Below are 22,540 nucleotides of genomic sequence, written 5' to 3' on the forward strand. Positions count from 1 at the left end.
AGTGTCATATGAAACAATATGGGTGGTAAAAAACACAGCCCAGATTTTAGATTAACCCTATGCCTTCTGTGATCTATAGGGGGAACTCGTATTCAATAAATGATTCGAACAACCAGCTACCCTGGGTGTGCACAGTACCCTATGGGACAATATGGGAGGTAAAAACACGGCCCAAATTTTAAATTGTCCCTCTGCCTTCTGTAATCTATAGGAGGGACTTGTATTCAATGAATTGGATGATCTGCTATCTTGGGCATGCATAGTACCAGGAACAAAACTATCATAATTAAACTGTCATATTTGCACTGAGATTTAGAGAGACACTAAATAAAAAAGGACCATATCAATAAACAGACACATCACAAGCCAAAAAAATAGTAGTAGTATATAGCTTGGAATGGATGTGGCAAAAGGCAAAATACAAAAGGGGGGGGGGGGATACGGGTACGGGGCTGGTAATATGCTGCCGGAGAAGATGTGTATTTAGCTAGTCAAAAAAATGAGTAACATCCAACTCAAAATTTAACCCATATGGGGAGCGAGTCTGGAGGTGAAATATACAGAAAACTTCTCTCCGGCACAACAACCGGAACACATCACCCCCCTCACTGGCGACCTGATCTTGTCAATTATTTGTATACACATAGCTGAAGTATTGCCATTATGGCATGAATTTAAATACTTAGCTACGTTTGTATTCACATTTTTTGTCCCACTATATAGATGTTCATTGAAACGATTATAAAGACACCTGGTTGTTCTACCCACATATTGAATGCGACAAATGTTGCATGTCAGTAGGTATATGACATAATTGGTGTTGCAGTTGTAGAATTTAGTTATTACATAGTTCTTTTGTGTGACTGTTGAACAAAACTGATTTGCACTGACTACATGGCTGTAGCAAGGACACCCATTCATGCCACACTTAAAGTTTCCCTTTGAAATGCAGCCATGTTAAAGATTTAATAGTTCTTCATTTAAAGAAACTAGGGGACAGCGATTGACCCAGAATGGAAGCTCTGCATGGTACTACATTGATTCCTCCCCGCAGAATACTCGCCCAAGTCTAATCTATATACAGAACAGGAAGAGGTCTATTCACAATCTCTCTTATTTCTTTGAATTCCACACTGTAAGGAGTAGATAAAGTCATTCTGTTTTGATGTTGATTTTGAGCATGCATTCTTTTTCTACTGATAAGGTCTATTCTGTTTTTATTCTTGGCAATCATCCAAGCCCTATTGATCATCCATCTTGGATATCCTCTTTCCAGGAACTGTTGGGATAAAGATGCTGCCTCACGCTCAAAATCAACATCATCCCTGCAGATTCTCCTGATTCGTAAAAACTGTACAGGGATCCCCTTAATGGTGTGTCTAGGGTGTCCCGATTGGGCTAAAAGGAGGGAATTTCCTGACAAAGGTTTTCTATAGAGAGTTGTAATAACCTCCTTGTTCACTCCCTTAAGGTGTACAGTAAAGCCTTGGATTGCGAGCATAATTCGTTCCAGAAACATGGTTGTAATCCAAAGCACTTGTATATCAAAGCAAATTTCCCCATAAGAAATCATGAAAACTCAAATGATTCGTTCCACAACCATTTATTCATAGGTCCTTCAGTTTATAGTCCATATAAAAGGTGATAGCAATGTGATAGGTAGTGTAATCATAAAATGTCCATCCACAAATGGAAGCCTCCACAAGGGGATTAGAAGCAAAATCCAGCAGGAGTTACAGAGTATAAAAGAGAAGAGAGGCGCCTCTAAGTGTAGCAATATGTCTAAATGTTGTACCTTCATTATATCAAGACATTGCTTGTATATCAAGTCAAAATTGAATAAAAAATGGTGGTCTTGCAAAACACTCTCAAACCAAGTTACTCTCAAACCAAGGTATTACTGTACTAGTAGTACAAGTAATGTATCTCACCATTTTCAGCCTCACCAGTGAAGGCGAGGTTTTTATTGTTACAATTAAGGTTCTCCAAAAATGAACCTAATCTAGATGTACCATCCTCCATGATGAACAGGAGGTCATCTATAAATCTCAAATAAAGTATAATGGAGGACCTAAAGGGGTTCCCCCCTCCAAAAATGCGGGACCACTCCCACCAACCCATATAAAGGTTGGCTAATGAGGGCGAAAATTTGGCCCACATCGCGCTCCCGCATCTCTGGAGGTAGAACTCCCCATCGTGGATAATAAAGGTTTTTCACTATTTGTGAGAGTTCTCTTTGATACATTAAAAACATTAGAATAATCATTTAGGACTTGCGTGGTTGTCTGCGGGATGGATACCGTTTCTGCTCCTCCATTCCTCCACCCTCTATGGCTCCGGCGTGTCCTTTTGTATTCCGGTTGCTGTCCCTTTTGTGGGGCTTGTGTTTCCTTGCCCCATTTTTTGCCGTTGTAGAGGGGATGGATCCGGCTTGTGCACCCCTCATGGCTGAACGAGGTGGTGATAGATCTGAATCTGATGCAGCTACTAGTGTCTACAAAATAGGGGATAGATTTAAAGCATTTTTATTTATTTATTTTTTTTACTAGTAATGGCGGCGATCTGCGATTTTTATCATGACTGTGACATTATGGTGGACACATAGGACAATTTTGGCATATTTTTGTAAAGTTGTAAGTTGAAATAACTTATCTGCAGGATGTGGAAACCTTGCAAAAAGATCTGAACAAATGAATGGGGTGGGTAACTACATGGCAAATGAGGTTTAATGTAGAAAAATGTAAAATAATGCATGTGGGTGGCAAAAATATGAATGCAATCTACACACTGGGGGGAGAACCTCTGGGGGAATCTAGGATGGAAAAGTACTTGGGGGTCCTAGTAGATGATAGGCTCAGCAATGACATGCAATGCCAAGCTGCAGCTAACAAAGCAAACAGAATATTGGCATGCATTAAAAAGGGATCAACTCTAGAGATAAAACAATAATTCTCCCGCTCTACAAGACTCTGGTCCGGCCGCACCTGGAGTATGCTGTCCAGTTTCTGGCACCAGTCCTCAGGAAGGATGTACTGGAAATGGAGCGAGTACAAAGAAGGGCATCAAAGCTAATAAAGGGTGTAGAGGATGTTCGTTATGAGGAAAGGTTGTGAGCAATTACCTTATTCTCTCTGGAGAAGAGACGCTTGAGAGGGGATATGATTTCAATTTACAAATACCGCACTGGTCACCCCACAATAGATAAAACTTTTTTTGCGGAAAGGGAGTTTAACAAGACACGTGGCCACTCATTAAAATTAGAAGAAAAAACCTTAAACTACGTAGAGGGTTCTTTACTGTAATGCCCCGTACACACGGTCGGACTTTGTTCGGACATTCCGACAACGAAATCCATGGATTTTTTCAGACGGATGTTGGCTCCAACTTGTCTTGCATACACACGGTCACACAAAGTTGTTGGAAAATCCGATCGTTCTAAACGCGGTGACGTAAAACACGTACGTCTGGACTATAAACGGGGCAGTAGCCAATAGCTTTCATCTCTTTATTTATTCTGAGCATGCGTGGAACTTTGTCCGTCAAGTTTGTGTACACACGATCGGAATTTCCGACAACGGATTTTGTTGTCGGAAAATTTTATATCCTGCTCTCAAACTTTGTGTGTCGGAAAATCCGATGGAAAATGTGTGATGGAGCCTACACACGGTCATAATTTCCGACAACAAGGTCCTATCACACATTTTCCATCGGAAAATCCGACCGTGCGTACGGGGCATTAGAGTGGCAAGGATGTGGAATTCCCTTCCACAGGCGGTGGTCTCAGCGGGAAGCATCGATAGCTTCAAGAAACTATTAGATAATCACCTGAATGACCACAACATACAGGGATATACAATGTAATACTGACAGATAATCACACACATAGGTTGGACTTGATGGACTTGTGTCTTTTTTCAACCTCACCTACTATGTAACTATATGTAACTATATAATCTATGATACAACACGTTTGATGCAACATGAAAATTTTGAAAAAAACCCCAATATTTTTTACTTTTTGCAGTAAAACATATGCAATAAAAACATCAAATTTCTTCATTAATTTTGGCCAAAATAAATTCTGCTGCATGTCTTGTGAGATCACTCAAATTTGAAAGGAGAAAAGGAGTGAAAGGCTTCTATCGCATTGGGATATTTTCTACACCACGTTTCTGTCCAATATTTCTGGTAAGAAGCCACTTCATACTATATGGTGGAGGTGCACCTGGGCGAATCACGTTTTGGTTTTGTCATCCCTATTCACATTGGACGCATATATTGGGCCTACATGGAGCACTGGGATTTTTCATCTTTTGGATTTTTTTTTTTTCATTGGATTTTTAATTTATGGGACTCACTTTATGACATATTATATTTTGTTATTATTTTTATACACTGTCACAGTATGATTTATTAAATGTTTAGCGTGGCAGATTTTACTTACATTTGTTTACTAAAGTGAATGGATGTGCATCGGCTGTACAGACTCACACACATAGTTACATTTGATAGGTATGTAGGGACAATTGTATGAACCTAGATGCACAAACTCTGTGTACAAGTCTGTGCAGCTTTCCCTGGGTAACTATCAAACTTACTTGTGCAGGTGAGTCTGCAAACAGCTCAGCACTAGTACAAAAACTAAACATGTGGTTCTTTACATTGTCTGAGCACCCATGTGAATGAGCTCCAATACAGAAGCTGCCCGTGCTGAATAAGCAAATATGTTGATCAGGTGGTCTAAGTTCACTTTCTGTAAGCTGCTTTCAGATCACTTATTAACACTTCAGCTCTGGAAGGTTTTACCCCCTTCCTGACCACGCCATTTTTTTGCTTAAACTGAAAATTGTGCGGTCGTACAACACTGTACCCAAATAAAATTGATGTCCTTTTTTTCCCACAAAGAGAGTTTTCTTTTGGTAGTATTTGATCACCTCTGCAGTTTTCATTTTTTGCGCTATAAACCAAAAAAGACCGACAATTTTGAAAACCGTATATACTCGAGTATAAGTCGTTCCAAGTATAAGTCGAGGCCCTAATTTACCACAAAAAAATGGGAAAAACTTAGTGACCCGAGTATAAGACGAGGATGAGAAATGCACAGCTACTGCATAGTTGCCAACAGTCCCGATTTTCCCGGGACAATCCCGATTTTGGGACCCTTGTCCCGATTTAATTTTGTCCCGGGTGTTTTCCCGAATTTTTGGGGTTTGTCCCGAGAAAATCGTGAGTGTTTTTATAAAAAACGGCAACGGCTCCACAAAAATGGCCGCCGTTGCCTCCACGAGTCAGTCACAATGTTCCCCTTGTGTTCAGTGCAGGGGAGAGGGGCAGCCAATCCGCTTCTCTCTTCAGTGTACAAATAGAAAATTCTATTGTACACTGAAGCCTATTGGTTGGAGGGATTGGCAACCCCTCCCCGCTCTACACTGCACACAAGGAAGACGTGATCAGCCTCCACTGCCATCACCCTCCCCCCCCCCCCCCCTGTGTCCAACGGAGCTCAGGGAATAGTGGGAGTGACGGGAGGGAAGAAGGGAGGCTTTCATCTGGCTGTTCAGGAGTTGTCTGACACTGTGAGTAGTGGCCTGTCAGTGTAGTGGGGGAGAGGAGAGATAGGGGGAGGGGGTGTACTCAGTGTATGGGAGGCTTGGAGCTTTCCCTGCAGTACACTTCTCAAAGGCTGAGGTCCAGCATGGATGGACTGGGGCTCCGCTGGCTGGGGACATTGATGGTCCTGGCTCCCCTCTTGCACACCATGTCACCACCATACCTGCACCCCCCTCTCCCCCCCGTGTCACCACCATACCTGATTCCCCCTCCCCCTGTGTCACCAACATACCTGCACCCCCCTCTCCCCCCCGTGTCACCACCATACCTGATTCCCCCTCCCCCTGTGTCACCAACATACCTGCACCCCCCTCTCCCCCCCGTGTCACCACCATACCTGATTCCCCCTCCCCCCTGTGTCACCAACATACCTGCACCCCCCTCTCCCCCCCTGTGTCACCACCATACCTGATTCCCCCCTCCCCCCTGTGTCACCAACATACCTGCACCCCCCTCTCCCCCCCTGTGTCACCACCATACCTGCACCCCCCTCTCCCCCCTGTGTCACCACCATACCTGATTCCCCCCCTCCCCCCTGTGTCACCAACATACCTGCACCCCCCTCTCCCCCCTGTGTCACCACCATACCTGATTCCCCCCTCCCCCCTGTGTCACCAACATACCTGCACCCCCCTCTCCCCCCTGTGTCACCACCATACCTGATTCCCCCCTCCCCCCTGTGTCACCAACATACCTGCACCCCCCTCTCCCCCCTGTGTCACCACCATACCTGATTCCCCCCCTCCCCCCTGTGTCACCAACATACCTGCACCCCCCTCTCCCCCCTGTGTCACCACCATACCTGATTCCCCCCTCCCCCCTGTGTCACCAACATACCTGCACCCCCCTCTCCCCCCTGTGTCACCACCATACCTGATTCCCCCCTCCCCCCTGTGTCACCAACATACCTGCACCCCCCTCTCCCCCCCTGTGTCACCACCATACCTGCACCCCCCTCTCCCCCTGTGTCACCAACATACCTGATTCCCCCCTCCCCCCTGTGTCACCACCATACCTGATTCCCCCCTCCCCCCTGTGTCACCACCATACCTGATTCCCCCCCTCCCCCCTGTGTCACCAACATACCTGCACCCCCCTCTCCCCCCCCGTGTCACCACCATACCTGATTCCCCCCTCCCCCCTGTGTCACCAACATACCTGCACCCCCCTCTCCCCCCCTGTGTCACCACCATACCTGCACCCCCCTCTCCCCCTGTGTCACCAACATACCTGATTCCCCCCTCCCCCCTGTGTCACCACCATACCTGATTCCCCCCTCCCCCCTGTGTCACCACCATACCTGATTCCCCCCCTCCCCCCTGTGTCACCAACATACCTGCACCCCCCTCTCCCCCCCCGTGTCACCACCATACCTGATTCCCCCCTCCCCCCTGTGTCACCAACATACCTGCACCCCCTTCTCCCCCCTCTGCTGGGGGCACCTTATGTAAGGACAGACTCTGCTGGGGAAACCTGATGGCATCTGGTGGCAGGCGACGTGGCAGGTGACACGCTCAGGGGTCCCACTGATTCTGCATTATGGTGAGTTGAATGATTTCATTATTTATATTACAATGTAATAATAGTAATAATGCGCTTCAATCATCCTGACACCATAACAACCATGGTGCCGGGATGATTGAAGCGCTAACACCAGGTGTTTGGAGTATCTTTATCTGCTGATTGTTAAACTCTGGAATACACATTGCTATTATGGTGTAGGGTCTGGGTCTGCTTTCCCTCCATCCCTCTACCCCCCTTTCCCTCTGCATCCCTCATTCACCTCAGACTCTAACCACACCCCATTTAGCCACGCCCATGTAAGCCACGCCCACTATTTCACGTAAACCACGCCCATTTTTTTTCGCGCGCCGCATTTTTCCTTTTTTATATGCCACGCCTACTAACGCATGCCCCGCCCCCTAATTATAGGCTGACTCCGCCTACAGCCAAAAAAAGTGTCCCTAATTTTTTTTTCCCAATGTTGGCAACTATGCTACTGTAAGTGGAAAAGAGGGTTAACAATGCCCATTTGCAGCCTCACTGTGCCCATTTGCAGCCATAGGTCCCCCAAACTTCAAACTCGGTAGTTAAGGGTTCCTGGATGCCCCCTAGCTGCAGCCAAAATTTGGGGTCTCTGACCCCAAATGGTCCCAAAATGACATTGCTGCAGATGGACACAGTTGACCAAGTTTGGGGCCCCATATCTTGGGGCCACTTAGTGCTAGGAATCCCAAATTTGGTGTGCAAACTCAGTGGAACTAGCACCATAAAATATCCAAAGCTGGGGTTTCTAGCACCAAGTGTCCCTGAGATACAGCGCCCCAAAAATCAGTTCAGAAAATGTCAAGCACTTTTCTGCAGCAGAGAATGACATTTTCCGAACCGATTTTGGGGCCCCGTACCTCGGGGCCACTTAGTGCTAGGAACCTCAGCTTTGGATATGTTGTGGTACCAGTTTCCCTGGGTTTGCACACCAAATGTGGGGTTTCTAGCACAAAGTAGTCCTGAGGTACAGGGCCCCAAAGTCGGTTCAGAAAATTAAATTTTTTTGCTGCAGAAAAGTGCTTGACTCGAGTATAAGTCGAGGGGGGCACTTTCAGCACAAAAAAAATGTGCTGAAAAACTCGACTTATACTCGAGTATATACGGTATATATTTTTTACTTTCTGCTATAAAACATATCCAATAAAAAATTTAAAAAAATCAAAATTCTTCTTAAATTTAGGCCAATATGTATTCTGCTATATATTTTTGGTAAAAAAAAATCACAATAAGTGTAAATTGATTGGTTTGCACAAAAGTTATCGCGTCTACAAACTATGGGACAGATTTATGGACTTTATATTGTTTTTACTAGTAATGGTGGCGAACAGCAATTTTTAGCAGGACTGCGATATTGTGGCGAACAAATCTGACACTAAGTGACACTTTTTGGGGACCAGTACAGTGTACAATACTGTACAAATACAGTGATCAGTGATAAAAAAAAATGCACTGTCACTGTATAAATGACACTGGCAGGGAAAGGGTTAACATCAGGGGTGATCAAAGGGTTAAGTGTGCTCCTAGGGAGGAAAACAGAGATCTGTGTTTCTGTTTAGCCTTTTTTTCCTCCCTCACAGAACGGTAGTCTGCCTTATTTACATAGGCAGACTGCCGTTCTGCTTCTCCTGTGAACAATCGCAGGTGGTTGGCAGCCATAGTGGCTGCCAGACCCACTGATTTACTGCTGTGTCCAATCACAGAGGGAGCAGGGCTCCAGTGGCGCGTGCCTGCGCACCCCAGAGCCGGTCAGAGGAATTACGTACAGGTATGTGATTTTGTGCTTAAGGGCCACCTTGCCATAGTAAATGTACGTGGGGAGTCGTCCTTAAGTGTTTAAAAAACTCTGAAACAAAAAACAGCTAGGCAAATTATAGATGTGCAAATGTCACCCGAGCAATTTCTTATTATGGGTTAGTTAGATGTAGCGCACTACCCCCGTAGGAGCTGCTAGTTAGTTCATTCCTTTTCGCCAGTGTGGTTCTATTACCCCCCCCCCTTGCTTGCACTGATGACACAGCAGGGAGTCTTAAACAAACAAACGTGAACTTTATTTCTTTATTGATGCATAGCAGAAAGAATGTAAGTAAATCCTCCAGAAATATGAGCTGCCTTCATAAACTTGGTTCCTGTGATGGTCTGCAAATCTTCTCCCTCCTGTTTACTACTACTTCCCAACTGCACAGCATCTCTAAATTTAAGTCCGAAGAACAATACTCTGAATAGAGTTCTTGGACCGACTGTTAGGATTTCTCCCAGGTGATCCTCAGCACCCTCAGTCTTTGGAATTACTGTTCCCCTGGGTTTGCACTCACGTGTACATTTGAGTAACCGTCCATGCTTGCCATAGAGGGTCCTCTCCCAGTCCTTCTGTTGGTAGCAGCAGTCTTCTCCTTTTAGATATTGCAGATTCCCACTGTTATCTCCTCTATCTCTACTCCTGTTAAGGCATGTTCCCCTCCCCGGGGGAGGGGAGAGTTCTTAAGCTGCACCAGCTTCTACATACTGTCTTTCCCATCAGCCAGCCCCTGGAGCATGTGACCCACAGTTTATATAGGACTGTAAGCCCCTGCTCATACAAATTAATGATAGGCTCAGGGTGACCCATACAACTAACTACATCCTATTTCCAATTTACTTGCCCTCCAGCACCTCTCACTGGACGAACAAGGCATCATTCTCAACAGAATGCAGGTGGTCACATCCCCGATTCTACTCTGTCATTTCTCCCAACCAAATTAAACCCAACCAGGCTTAAACCAAACAGGGTAATGCCTGGAATTTTCACCTAACTCTAACCCTCTCTATTCAGCACACACCTAAATAGGTGGGCGCTACATAGACTTTGCATTCAAAATGTTTATTATAAAGCTTTTTAAATAACTGAACTGCAAAGTGTTTGGAAAGAGTGTGATGTAACAAGAGGGAAAAACATTTTCCCTCTTTTCATTTTTATAAGTTGCCCTCTTAGTTGTCTTTTGTGACCATCTGGGTGAATGCAAATGGGCTTAAAAGTGTGCAGACCCACAGACTGTTTTCACTTACAGTCCATCTTTAATTGCCAAACATTAAATAAAAATGATACAGCACAGTTTTATATGTGATTATGAGCTCATTTTGCAGATAAGGCACATGTATAGCAGATGTTTTAGCACCGGGGGTAATATTGACTTTCTCTTCCCTTGGGCTGATACACACAAGCTGATTTTCTTTTTTTTTTAAGACATTCAAACCACTTTGAAACTGACTAAATCATGCAATACAATTTGTTTTCTGTGGAGTCATTCTCACAGCCTGGCTATCAAGCATTTAGAAGCACCCTGCTAGATTTTCTAGCTTCGTTCACATCTAGGCGTTGCTATTTTACAGGCATTTTTCGGGTGTTTTTTGCAGCATTTTCGTTCAAGCGTTTTGAAGTTGACATGTCACCAATGTAAAAGCAGCAAAACGTCTGTAATCTGCCAAAGAAGAAGCTCATGTACTTTTCTGAGCTGAGGCTTAGAGCAGAAAAATGCCCCAAAACCCCTAGATGTGAACGAAGCCTATGAACGTAGTTTGTAAACACACATAAATGCCATCTGCATTAACAAAGGTGTGAGAAAGGTAAAACAGCAGTCATCAGCACCACTTATTTATCAATAGAAAATGTCATACTAACATCCATATGTAACCTGCTTTATTTTTATTAATCAAAAATGGACTGTTATAAGCACTTTGATTAAAAGCACTTTGATTAACCAGATTTATTTGTAGTAATGTGTATACACTCCAAAACAGCAGAAAAAGATTCATATAAAAATAGGATGGAGAGGAAATGGTAAACAAACTTTAATACAACAAACAACCTATACTTCAGCTTCCTGTTGCTATGGATGCAGCATTAATTGATTTCTTTTCAAGTAGGTAGTGTTCATTCTACTTAGCAAAGGACTCCATATATTTCTGCATTTCTTGACTCTTATGATTGCACTCCATTTTTCATGTATTAATATTTTATTAGTTTTAATATTGTATCTATATATTGGCTCAGGAGAGATTTATTGGGAGATGTGTGCCCATGCTTTTCTGGGTATAAGAATATATATGGGTTCTATGATATCTAGTTCAAAAGAAAAAATGCTATGGTTGCACAATAGTCAAGGCACTGACAATATACCTTATATGATATCTTATATATATCTTTATTTGATGAAGCAAACAATGATAGAGTTTCACAATAGCGAAGGCACCAGTTGCATATTTATCATATTTAGTGTTAACCAGCTCCCATCCAGGCCAATCCTGACATTTCTCTTCTACATGTAAAAATCTGTATTTTTTAACTAGAAAATGACTCAGAACCCCCAAACATTATATTTTTTTTTTTGCAGAGACCCTAGAGAATAAAATGGTGGTTGTCTCAATATTTTATGTCACACAGTATTTGCGCAGTGATTTTTCAAACCCAGATTTTGGGAAAAAATAAAACATGGCGTTACAGCGAGTAAATAGATACCTAACATGTCACGCTTTAAATTTTCGCACGCTCGTGGAATGGCGTTAAACTTTGGTACTTTAAAAATTTCAACAGGCGACACTTTCAATTTTGTACAGTTTACCAGTTTGGAGTTACAGAGGAGGTCTAGCGCTAGAATTATTGCTTTCGCTATAATGTTCGCGGTGATACCTCACATGTGTGGTGTGAACACCGGGCGCGACCTACGTATACCATCCAGTTTAGCCAGATTTGTGGTAACCCTGCGGCACCGCCAGATTGGATTCTGGGCTCTCCAATCGCACGGGAGAGCCTGAAGAGCCGCCGATGGGCAGTGAGGGGGGTGGGAGAGTTCCCGAGTCCCCTCCCGCTGCCTGCGAAAGCAATCCAGTGGCAAATCATCCACTAGGATGGCTTTTACACTATAGGGAATCACTGGCTAAAAGGAAGCCCGGGCAACATCCAGGTATACTGTAATACCAAAAGTATTGGGACACCTGCCTTTACATGCATATCAATTTTAATGACATCTCAGTCTTAGCCAAAAAATCTCTCCTGCACTCGGGTATCTAGATCCTCAATATGTGGTATGGCCGAATGCTTCAGTGGTATCTGCCGTCTTGCAGCCCTCCTCAGAATAATGGGTATTCATGGACTACAAAAAAAAGAAAGAAAGGAGGGCGCACCGACCTAGTGCATTACCACTGGTAACATTTATTCTAAAAAAGTAAAACAGCAAATGAATACTCACAAAGGAGCATAAATGACAGGCATGGACAATAGCTGCAGGTGAGCAGTAACAAACATCAAAACGAAAACTGGGACCGGACATCAGGTGGATGAGGCAATGGCTGACGCGTTTCGGGGGAGAACCCCTTTCTTCAGAGCCTAAGCGGGTGGTCACTACCTGCTTAGGCTCTAAAGAAAGGGGTTCTCCCCCAAAACGCATTGTGAGTACAATAGAAAGGTGAGTCAATTTTTGACTTTTGATTTGATTTAACTCTCTTCCTGTGAACACAGGTACTCCTGGAGGCTACAGACAGAGTACACTGTGGAAGGATTTAAAACAGAGTTTAATATTGTCATCAAATAGGAGTAGGTTAGTAGATGTGAACTAAGATGTAGATTTTTCTCACCCTGTTAATTATTTGTAGATTTGAATATTTTGAGGTCCTATATTTATTTAGTGACAGGTCTAATAGGAGCTAGACTCCCATAAGGTCCTCTTCAGCCTCTCTGCCTGGGTTATCCTGACGGTCGTCTGTGGGAATGTTATCAAAGATTTTAATAATACTGAAACTGTACTATGCTATTTTAGTATGTTTTTTGGTGGAAGTGCTAACTCAGAAATACATATGGAATAATTATGTATTTGCATCATTGTAGGGATGAACCTCTCATGCTCCTATTGACAAAGAAGACCATTGGTCTAAGAAACATGTAGAGAAATTTATATTTCCCCATCAGTGGTCCCTATACTAATACATATAGGCAATAGAAAGGATAATCATTATCATAGAGTGGTATGAAGGCTTGGTAGTTCAAAAGTACACTAATGTGCAAAAGCTTTAGGCAGGTGTGAAGAAAAGCTGTAAAGTAAGAATGCTTTCAAAAATATATGTTTTAATTGTTTATCTGTATCAATTTACAAAATGCAAATTTGGCGAACAGAAGAAAAATCTAAATCAAATCAATATTTAGTGTGACTACCCTTTAGCTTCAATCAGCACCAATTGTTTTTCACAATACTGTATATCAACTGTTACAGTGTATGTACGTTTTATAATAACATGGAAAGTTTTTTTGAATAGTTTGTATCAGCACATGATTTTAATTTAAGTTAATAATAAAGAAATATTTTATTGTTTATTTTGATTTTGTGGAGTAGTGAAAGTCCCTTCTTTTTTTCAATTTTTGCTTTTTTATAATCAGATTATACTGTAAACTACTAAAACAATATCCATCAATAAACACAACCACAGAGAAGTGTCCACCAAAGTCCAATCAATACAGATGAGTATTGCAAAGTGCTGATGTGCAGTTCAGTAATTGTGCAAAAAGTTAACCTGCAGCAACCAAACCTATGCTCCAATGAAGGTCAACTTTGCGCCAAAATCCACATGCTATTCCAAGTAAAATGCTAATGAATTTGGGTTAATTAATTAATTCACCATGTGCATATGACCTTTATAATAAAAAAGTATAATAAAAAAGTTTAATACATGCTTCCACCACTAGGCATGTCTTGGTTCCATGTCACAGATCCTCCACCTCTCCTCTTTCCTTTATGTCACTTTGCTCCAATTTTTAGTAGGACAGGCAAAAAAAAAAAAAACAATAATGTAAACATAGTGTAAAAATTTTGTATTGGTCCACACTATCGTCTGATTATGCACTTGCGCCTTAAACCAGTATTAAACCTAGAACCAAAAATGTATTTTATTGCAGCATACCAATCACTACATGTGTTGGCTGCATCAGTTTTCTTTTCTTTGGCATGTTTCCTCTCTGTTTTCACCTGGTGATCGGGCCAATAACACACTGCCTGCATTAGTGGAACATAACTCTGGATGAATGATGACAGGAGGCACAGCAGGCAGCAACATTTTCAGATTTTCAGTGGGGGGGGGTCAGTGTTAAATAATGAGCAGATTTAGATACACTAACAAATTGAAGCCAAACTCCAGCTCACACTTTATAAGCAGTTACAGCAAACATTTTTTTTTTCTTTTGGGATAAAGGCTTTGCATCAGTAAGTAAGATCTGATCATTTTAATCACCCTTGCCACTGTTAAGTGGTTGTCCCATCCATGTAAACTAATACATTCTGCTGGACAGCTTGTGCTTTTGAAAAACAACGGACATCTTGGCTGGATTAACAGATGAAAATAGAAGAAAGAAAGCCCGAAAAAGGAAACTAATACAGACATTCCATCTAAAAGTTAATAAACTGCAATATAAGAAATATTTGCTTTTGGGTTTAATAATGCTTTAATAATTTGGGGATATGTATGTGTGTTCACATTAGATTGTATTTTTTTGCACATTCATTTGATACTACTTATTATTATTTATTGGTTTATTCTTATACATCTGTATATGTGACATTTTGGGACTTATAAGAACTCATGGGGTATTTTAAAGTAGGAGGATTTGATTAGATATAGCTGTGTATTAGGTGAATAAATGTTTCACATTTACCTGACCTAAAGCTGAATTAAACTGTATAATAGGATAGGGCCTTTAGGAGCTTTTTCCACAATATGTGAGTATACACAGCATGATTGCACATTGTGGCACATTATCTTGCAAACCAACCACTTCCACTGCTGTGATTTTCACATTCCCTCACATTGCTGGCACTTTCATCAATTTCTGGTCTTTTTTCAGTTTCAGAGCCTTCGGCCATCTTGATTGGACTGGGATTACATAACTTCCATGCACGGGAGTTAATTTATCCCAGCACAAAATCTTGCCAAGACTGTACACTGTAGCTGACCTTGTGGGGCTTAGAGATTTCTCTAATTACCATATTTGCGCGTGTGCTGGAAACCCTGCGCATGCACAAAGGGTCGGCAAAACCTGTGCAAGCACAGATGTGCTGAAGGGCTCCCTTGAAACCTGAAGCCCTGCCACCCATTTGTGCACATACAGGAGGGCGAGGGAGACCATGTAGTCATCCCCTAGGCAAGAAATGAAGTTTGCAGAACAAATAAATGTCACCAGATAAAAAATAAATAAAATTATGTCCAACTGTATAAGAGGGTGGGTAGAGGAGGTAAGGCAACATGACTTATACTTTAGAGTGAAGGTCCACTTTGTAGAAATGGGCATATCAAACAGAAAAACATGAAATCAGTGTGAGTAGAATAATTAGGAATAATACAATAACCAATAATCCTTTTGAGGATCACATGTGGTGCATCATGCCAGTAATAATTTATGTTAGAAAAGATAGAAATGTTCAGTTACTTTTGTTTACTGTGAATATTCAATCATTAACCTGTTAAAAGAAAACATTTTTGTTACTAATCAGTTGTTATCTTGTAATTTAAGGAAACATATCCTTGATAACCTATAAACAATCCTTTTTGAAAGTTTAGTAAAAGTAAACCTAAAATGGAAGACATTTGCTTTGCAAAAGCACAGTGCATCCTATACAATTGTTTTTTTTATTCTAAAATACTATTTTTAAATTTTTTCATCCTTTTTTTGGAAGCTGATTATCCTGTAGTGTCTTTGCAGTCACTTCCTGTCTACATGTATGCAGTACACCAGAGATATGCAATTAGCAGACCTCCACCTGTTGCAAAACTACAAGTCCCATCATGCCTCTGCCTCTGGGTGTCATGCTTGTGGCTGTCAGAGTCTTGCTATGCCTCATGGGACTTGTAGTTCTGCAACAGCTGGAGGTCCGCTAATTGCATATCCCTGCACTATACTATCTTCTGCGTATCATTACTCAGGATAGGCGCTGGCACATCCTATTATATTAATTATAATAATTGAACAAGCTGAGGTTAACCTCCCTGGCGGTATGATTCTTTCGGATTTTAGGTGCTGAAAGCGGTACAATTATTTTGCATGGAAATTTGGCGTTTTATATTGTAGGTCTGTAAATCTTAACAATAACGCACTTAAATCTGTTCAAACCAGAGTCTAGTAGATATCCCGGGTATGATAAAGTTTGAAACACAAAAACATAAACTATAATATAATAAATAAAAATAAATAATTTTAAAAAATAAAAATAAATAGTAATACAATAAATTTCCCCACGATTCACTATCGCTCAATTCTGCAAGTGTTCTAATTTACTATCGCTGTTTTCTAGCTGGTCTAAAGCCACTTTTGACGTAAAGGGACACTTTTTGATTGCTATGGACAATCTCCAGTTTCCAGGCAGAAAGAACAGTGTATATCATGTAAAACTGCATGCAGGGCATGAGCCAAAGCACTGGGGACAAAAGGGATGTGAAATCATTTCATACAGTACTGTAATCTGTAAGATTACAGTACTGTATGTGTTATGATTTTTAAATTATTTTGAATTTGCCGCCAGGCTCCGCCCCCGTGCGTCGCGACGCTCGCAGGGAACGGAGCCTGGCACAGAGAGGCTTCGGAGGAGGAAACAGCCCTCGGACACTGCGGGGGACATCGCAGGATCCCGGGGACAAGGTAAGTAAGGAGGCACCAGGATCCTGCAATGTAATCCCGAGTGTGGCTCGGGGTTACCGCTAATGGTGCTGAATTTTAACCCCGAGCCACACTCGGGAAAACCGCCAGGGAGGTTAAAAGCTGATTGGCCACCATGCACAGCTGCACCAGATTTTGCACTTTCCAGTTTTAGTAAAGCATCCCATTATGTTCTATTTGATTGGCTATCATAGTGATCACACAGCTAGTAACAATGCTGATTGGTTTCCTATCCCTGTATCTTACAGAGCAGTTGTCAGATACAAAGCAATCACAGAACAAGTGGAGGGCACAGGTGTTCTGCCGTAGGACTTTCATGAACCTCCTTCAGCACAGGGCATGGTGCTGAGGAATGTAATTAACACAGGTTGCAGGCAAGAATTGGTGAAAATATATTTGGTTATAGTATATTTTCTTGTCAAATTTGTTTATTGATTTTGAAAATATAAACATTGGTGCAATTAACAAAATATTGATTACATTAAATGGTAGCATTAGTTGAATATACATATCAGATCTTAGTATTTCTTGTAGTTACAAGCAATGAAAGACTTAAATAGGCTATATGTTTTAGAAAGACTTGTTATAGTATATTTTCAATAAGCAGATATTTTGTCCTATTATTGTAGCATTTATCTAAAAGTATTTTTATATGCTTGTTTTTTTTTCTTTCTTATTATTATGGTATTTAATGTAAAGAGTTTTGAATTAGCCACTAGAGAAAGGGTATGTTAGCAACAGCAATAACTCTGCAACAGCTGTCTGCTTAACAACTGACACGGTATGATATCAGCAACCGGGTATACTATGTCTTCAATGAGTTGGCCAGCTCTAGACTTTCAGTGTAAGGAAGAGCAGTAAAGTAAAAAATTTACCAAATTACCAAAACTGGAAAGTGCAAAATCTGGTGCAGTTCTGCATAGAAACCAATCAGCTTCCAGGTTTTTTGTCCACGCTTAATTGAACAAGCTGAAGTTAGAAGCTGAAGCTTTAGTAAATCAACCCCACTGTGTAGTACTGCAAAGCTGTGTGTCTATGCAAATCAGTATGGCTAAGCCTATGTATTTAATGAGCAAGTAAGACTACTCCCATATAATTATAAAAAAAAAACTGAAAATAATTTGATAAGACTATTATAAGATTTACAACAGGGAAATTGTATATATATATATATATATATATATATATATATATATATATATATATATTGTATATCTAAATATAGAAGACAAAAACTGGATGTAGGAAGGAAGCAGCAGTAGTGCAGACAGTATAGGCACAAATGTATGGATAGCTCTTCTGCTTGAACATGCCTGTTAGTAATTATACTCACTAGACAGCTGAACTGGCCTCTGAATTTGTAGAAATTGCAGTTAGATGATGATGATGATGATGTATTGCATATAGTAGTGACTTTTATATTGAATACGTTTTTTCCTGTTTTTTTTTTCAAATCTCATGATCATCATCATATTTCTGTCTATAATACATAACCATTCAATTAATTGAGCACTTTGTGCTTTTTTTAGATACCATGATCAACAGGATGTAACTAGCAACTTTCTTGGAGCAATGTGGTTAATTTCAATTACTTTTCTATCAATCGGATATGGGGACATGGTACCGAACACATACTGTGGAAAAGGAGTTTGTTTACTTACTGGAATTATGGTAAGAAGACATTTAATCACTATGACTTTTGTTGAACTTGATTGAGCATTGATGAAACATTGATGAATGAGATTGGTTGTTCTCCTCTACTGTATATTGCCTGCAACTCTAAGCTTAAAGTAAGCACCAGATCTCCGATTTTTCCTAAGCATAGTTACTTTGCATAAGTGTGACTTTAGTTTAGCCCTTTGCTTTTAAAGTGCAAACTGCATATTTGTTGCAATAAAAAAATGCAATATAAAGAATATTTAGAAAAACGGCTGGTGATCTTTCAGGTTGTTCTACTGAATAAGGACAGTGGGCCTTTTCATCCAAAACTATTTTGTTTTGTAGAGATTGAGTGAAATTACTGGGGACTAGTTGTGAGAATTCCTACTGCACACTCTTGTTTTTCCCCTACCCCAGCTGCATTCAGCATGCTGTAAAAGAGTGAAACATAATGACCACAGTAGGAGAACCTATCAAAGGGATTATAGAAACTGCTGGGTAATTTAACCCAGTTTCACTTTTGGGTGGACTGAACCTTTATGACATAAAAGGATGCCTCCAAAAAGTTAGCTGCTAGGTGTGCCGAAAATTATTTCAAGTAGTAACTAACATTTTTAGCCTTTTCTAATGTTTTTAAATTGTATCTAAAGCCAGCTGTTTTTTTATACTGTTGGATGGAGTGCGGAAGGATTATAACCTCTGTCAGGTTATTAATGTAGCTGTCTGGAGATTCACTCTATTTGTCTTAGTGGGCATGATACAGATTAATGGGCAAAAATGTAGTTTTTTAACCAAAACTTAAGTAGAAGGAGAATCCTTTAATTCAGACACTTGTTTTAGTTAGAACTATCTAGGATTTATTTCACTTTGGAAAGACCTCTTGCTGTTTCTCCAGGACAGAAAGAGAAAGAAAATTCCCCCAATGGGACAAGGATGATAATAAAAATCTGACAAGTTTCAGCCCATCCCTAGTCTAAAACAAAAGAGAATGTTTTGGCTTTAGTTATACTTTAAAAGAAACATATTTTTCAATCTGCTGAATTGAGTCTTTGGCCGGTTCTCCCCTACTTTGTGTTGCTCTGTATAATAGTTTTCCAGATAGCTCATTCCATATCTGAGCATACTGAAAACTAACAAATCACCCTACTGAACATTAAGGCATGCATTTTTTTTACTTTTTTTTCCACCAATCTACAGTAAAAAAATGCAAGACCTGTTTTATGTTTTCTATTTCCATATTGCTTCTGATAGACACACAGACTTTGAATACAAACTCAATAGAAATCAATAGAAATCAATGGGTGATGCACTGCCAACATCGTGAGATGCTACAGCCTACATCCATTCTAACTCTGTATGAAGTTAATATTTCCTGAACACTCTTGAGGTTCAAGCCATTTGGTTCAATGCTATTTTTGCACAAAGTGTGGAAGTGAGTTGTCCACAGGGGTCAGAAACATGTGCAGAAAACTCATTTTGGTTTCTCAGTTGATGACATCTACCAATGCCTGGTTCCTAAGATTATCATAGTACAGACACTACAATGGTCTCTTAGACATAAAGCAAAAGATTATGCTCTTTCTACTGTAATCCTCCACTACTGAATGACAGTGGGAAGGCTCTCCATGACTATCCTTATTCCACAAATATACTGGAAGTAAAGGTTGTATTCTCTATAGATACAAGTCTACAAAATTCATAAGTTTAATGTGAGCTATTTTTACATATATTCATATGGTCCAAACTGATGTTTTTCCAATATATCCTTCAAAATAATGTAAACAACCTCTATGTGTATATAAAGACAAAACCTTTCTTAGTTTAGGATTATGGAATGGTTAAGAAACATAAGAAACTTGTGTTATTTTGCTTTTTTTTTTTTGGAATGTGTTCCATTGGGGAGATTTTACATTTGCTTCCCTTCTTAGAGACACAACAGTAAGAAGTCTCTCCAGAGCAAAAAGAATGTGGGGGGACTTACAGCAATAAAAACTGGCATTGGTTTTAACACTTTATCACTCTATCCAACACAGTTTTCTTTAGAAACGCTTTACAACCTATCAAGGTTGCATTGTCAGAAAACTACTAATAGTTACCTTAATGTAATGGTTGTCCATGAGCATTAATTTGATTTAAATCTGTCATTATAATTCCAAGGTGGTGCTAGGATGACATTTTTCAATATTTAAATGTAAAAAAGGTTCATATAAAGACGTGTTTTTTCATTTACAAATGATGAGCTACCTTTATGTATGGCTAGCTTCAGTTCTTATTTGGGCAGTTTTGTTAGCTTTCACCTGCTGTGTTTAATTTGACAGCAGTGAAGCAGAATGCTAAATAACAAAATATGCCTACAATAATTCCAAAACAGCTCTTTGTTCAGTAGATTGGTTTTCTGCCACTTAAAAACAAACAATAGCAGTTTTGTACTTCTCATCAGCGATTTCCTTGCTTTTGTGTTAAACGTATGGCATGCCTGTCAACAGTGACAAATAACCAGGTGAGCTACTGCTTGGCAGTGTTTCCTTGGAGCCTAGGGCTACAGGCTTTTCTGCTATTCTGGTTCTCAGGCATGATAGGCTAAAACCCATAGCAGATAAACAAACATTTTTACCTGATTTTGCCAAATAGCATAATAGAGTAGAAGGTTTTTGCCCCAAACAGAAAACAACAGGTGAGGTCAGCAGTAGTATCCAAATTTAAAGGGGATACTAAGAAAAATTTCCTTCAAAAGGTAGTTATTTATTTGTCATACATGAAAGTGAAATAAGGTAAAAAAAAATAAGTATAATATAAACAGCACATAGCATAAAAATAATCATTAGTATTTACTGTATAGTAGTCACTGTTTGAGATATGGGATAGCTACTGTAGATTAAATGATAACGGATACAGTGATATATTGTGTTAACAAAATCTATGTATAAATGCTGTTATGTAAAAATAAAACTATTATGTAATCCATAAAAAGATTTTGTGAATAATTAGACCCATGATGGTTATTGTATCCTCACACTGGAACATAATAGTGCATGGTTTACTTGATATGTAGACTAATAAACTCAGTACACAATATATGAAATATAAAAAAATTTATGAAAAATGTTTTCTATTAGTGAAGAGATTGTGTGGTTAAAGCTCAAGATTAATATTTATACCACAGGAATGAAATAACAGTGGCTGGTAGTTCATGAATTTATAATGCTTTTTAAATTAATTTAAATGTATATATTTTGTCAAAATAATTTAACTATGCAAGGGTTATGAGTAGGGAAGACTGCAGGTGATTTTTAAATGAATAAATAGAGGGGTAGAAATTACATAAGTCAAATGAAAAGCCTCTAGCTGGTATAGGCTGGTATAGGCTAATAAATATTTGTAATTAGAGTTTACTTAAAGGAGGTTTATTTTTTCCAGTGATTGGTAGTATTCTGGGACTGCTTGCCCTGCCTGTACTAAATTTGGGCAGATGGCATGTTTCATTAGATATTCGGTTTTTGGCATTTGTCATTTCAACTGATGCGTATGCGGAAGAGGGATAGAGTGGCACGCACAGGGACCCTGAAGACAGAATACAGACATGTGCTGGCATTGAAAGCATATTGAGAGGGGGAGGATTAAGTGATTGATCATAGACATCGCTATAATTATCCTTAGAGGGAATTCTCATCTTATTAAATGTTATAAATGTTGTACAGTGTTTTAAGATAATACTGGGTAAGAGATGCAAGGGAAACATAAATACATAGTATACAATGCACTGAGAGATACCAAATATTATAGTAGAGGCATTATGACTATAGAATAAAAACTGCAAGTCAACATAAATGATGCACAATAGACTGAGTGAGAGATATACAGTGGGGACGGAAAGTATTCGGACCCCTTAAATTTTTCACTCTTTGTTATATTGCAGCCATTTGCTAAAATCATTTGAGTTCATTTTTTTTCCTCCCCATATTGACAGAAATTTACAGAATTGTTAACATTTTTGCAGATTTATTAAAAAAGAAAAACTGAAATATCACATGGACCTAAGTATTCAGACCCTTTGCT

The 22,540-nt window shown here is 40.1% G+C and overlaps 1 protein-coding gene across 2 annotated transcripts in view; it reads left to right on the plus strand.

Annotated features, from left to right (window-relative positions):
- The window catches only part of KCNN2 (potassium calcium-activated channel subfamily N member 2), a 295,300-nt gene that overhangs the window by 189,492 nt on the left and 83,268 nt on the right, over positions 1-22,540 (plus strand). For both annotated transcript variants that reach the window (XM_073624634.1, XM_073624635.1), the window contains exon 4: positions 18,355-18,496. In XM_073624634.1, coding sequence (XP_073480735.1) covers positions 18,355-18,496 — 142 coding nt within the window. The remainder of the gene's footprint in view (positions 1-18,354; positions 18,497-22,540) is intronic.

The sequence above is a fragment of the Aquarana catesbeiana genome, linkage group LG01 (genome assembly GCF_042186555.1).
Source record: "Aquarana catesbeiana isolate 2022-GZ linkage group LG01, ASM4218655v1, whole genome shotgun sequence".
Classification (NCBI taxonomy): Eukaryota; Metazoa; Chordata; class Amphibia; order Anura; family Ranidae; genus Aquarana; species Aquarana catesbeiana.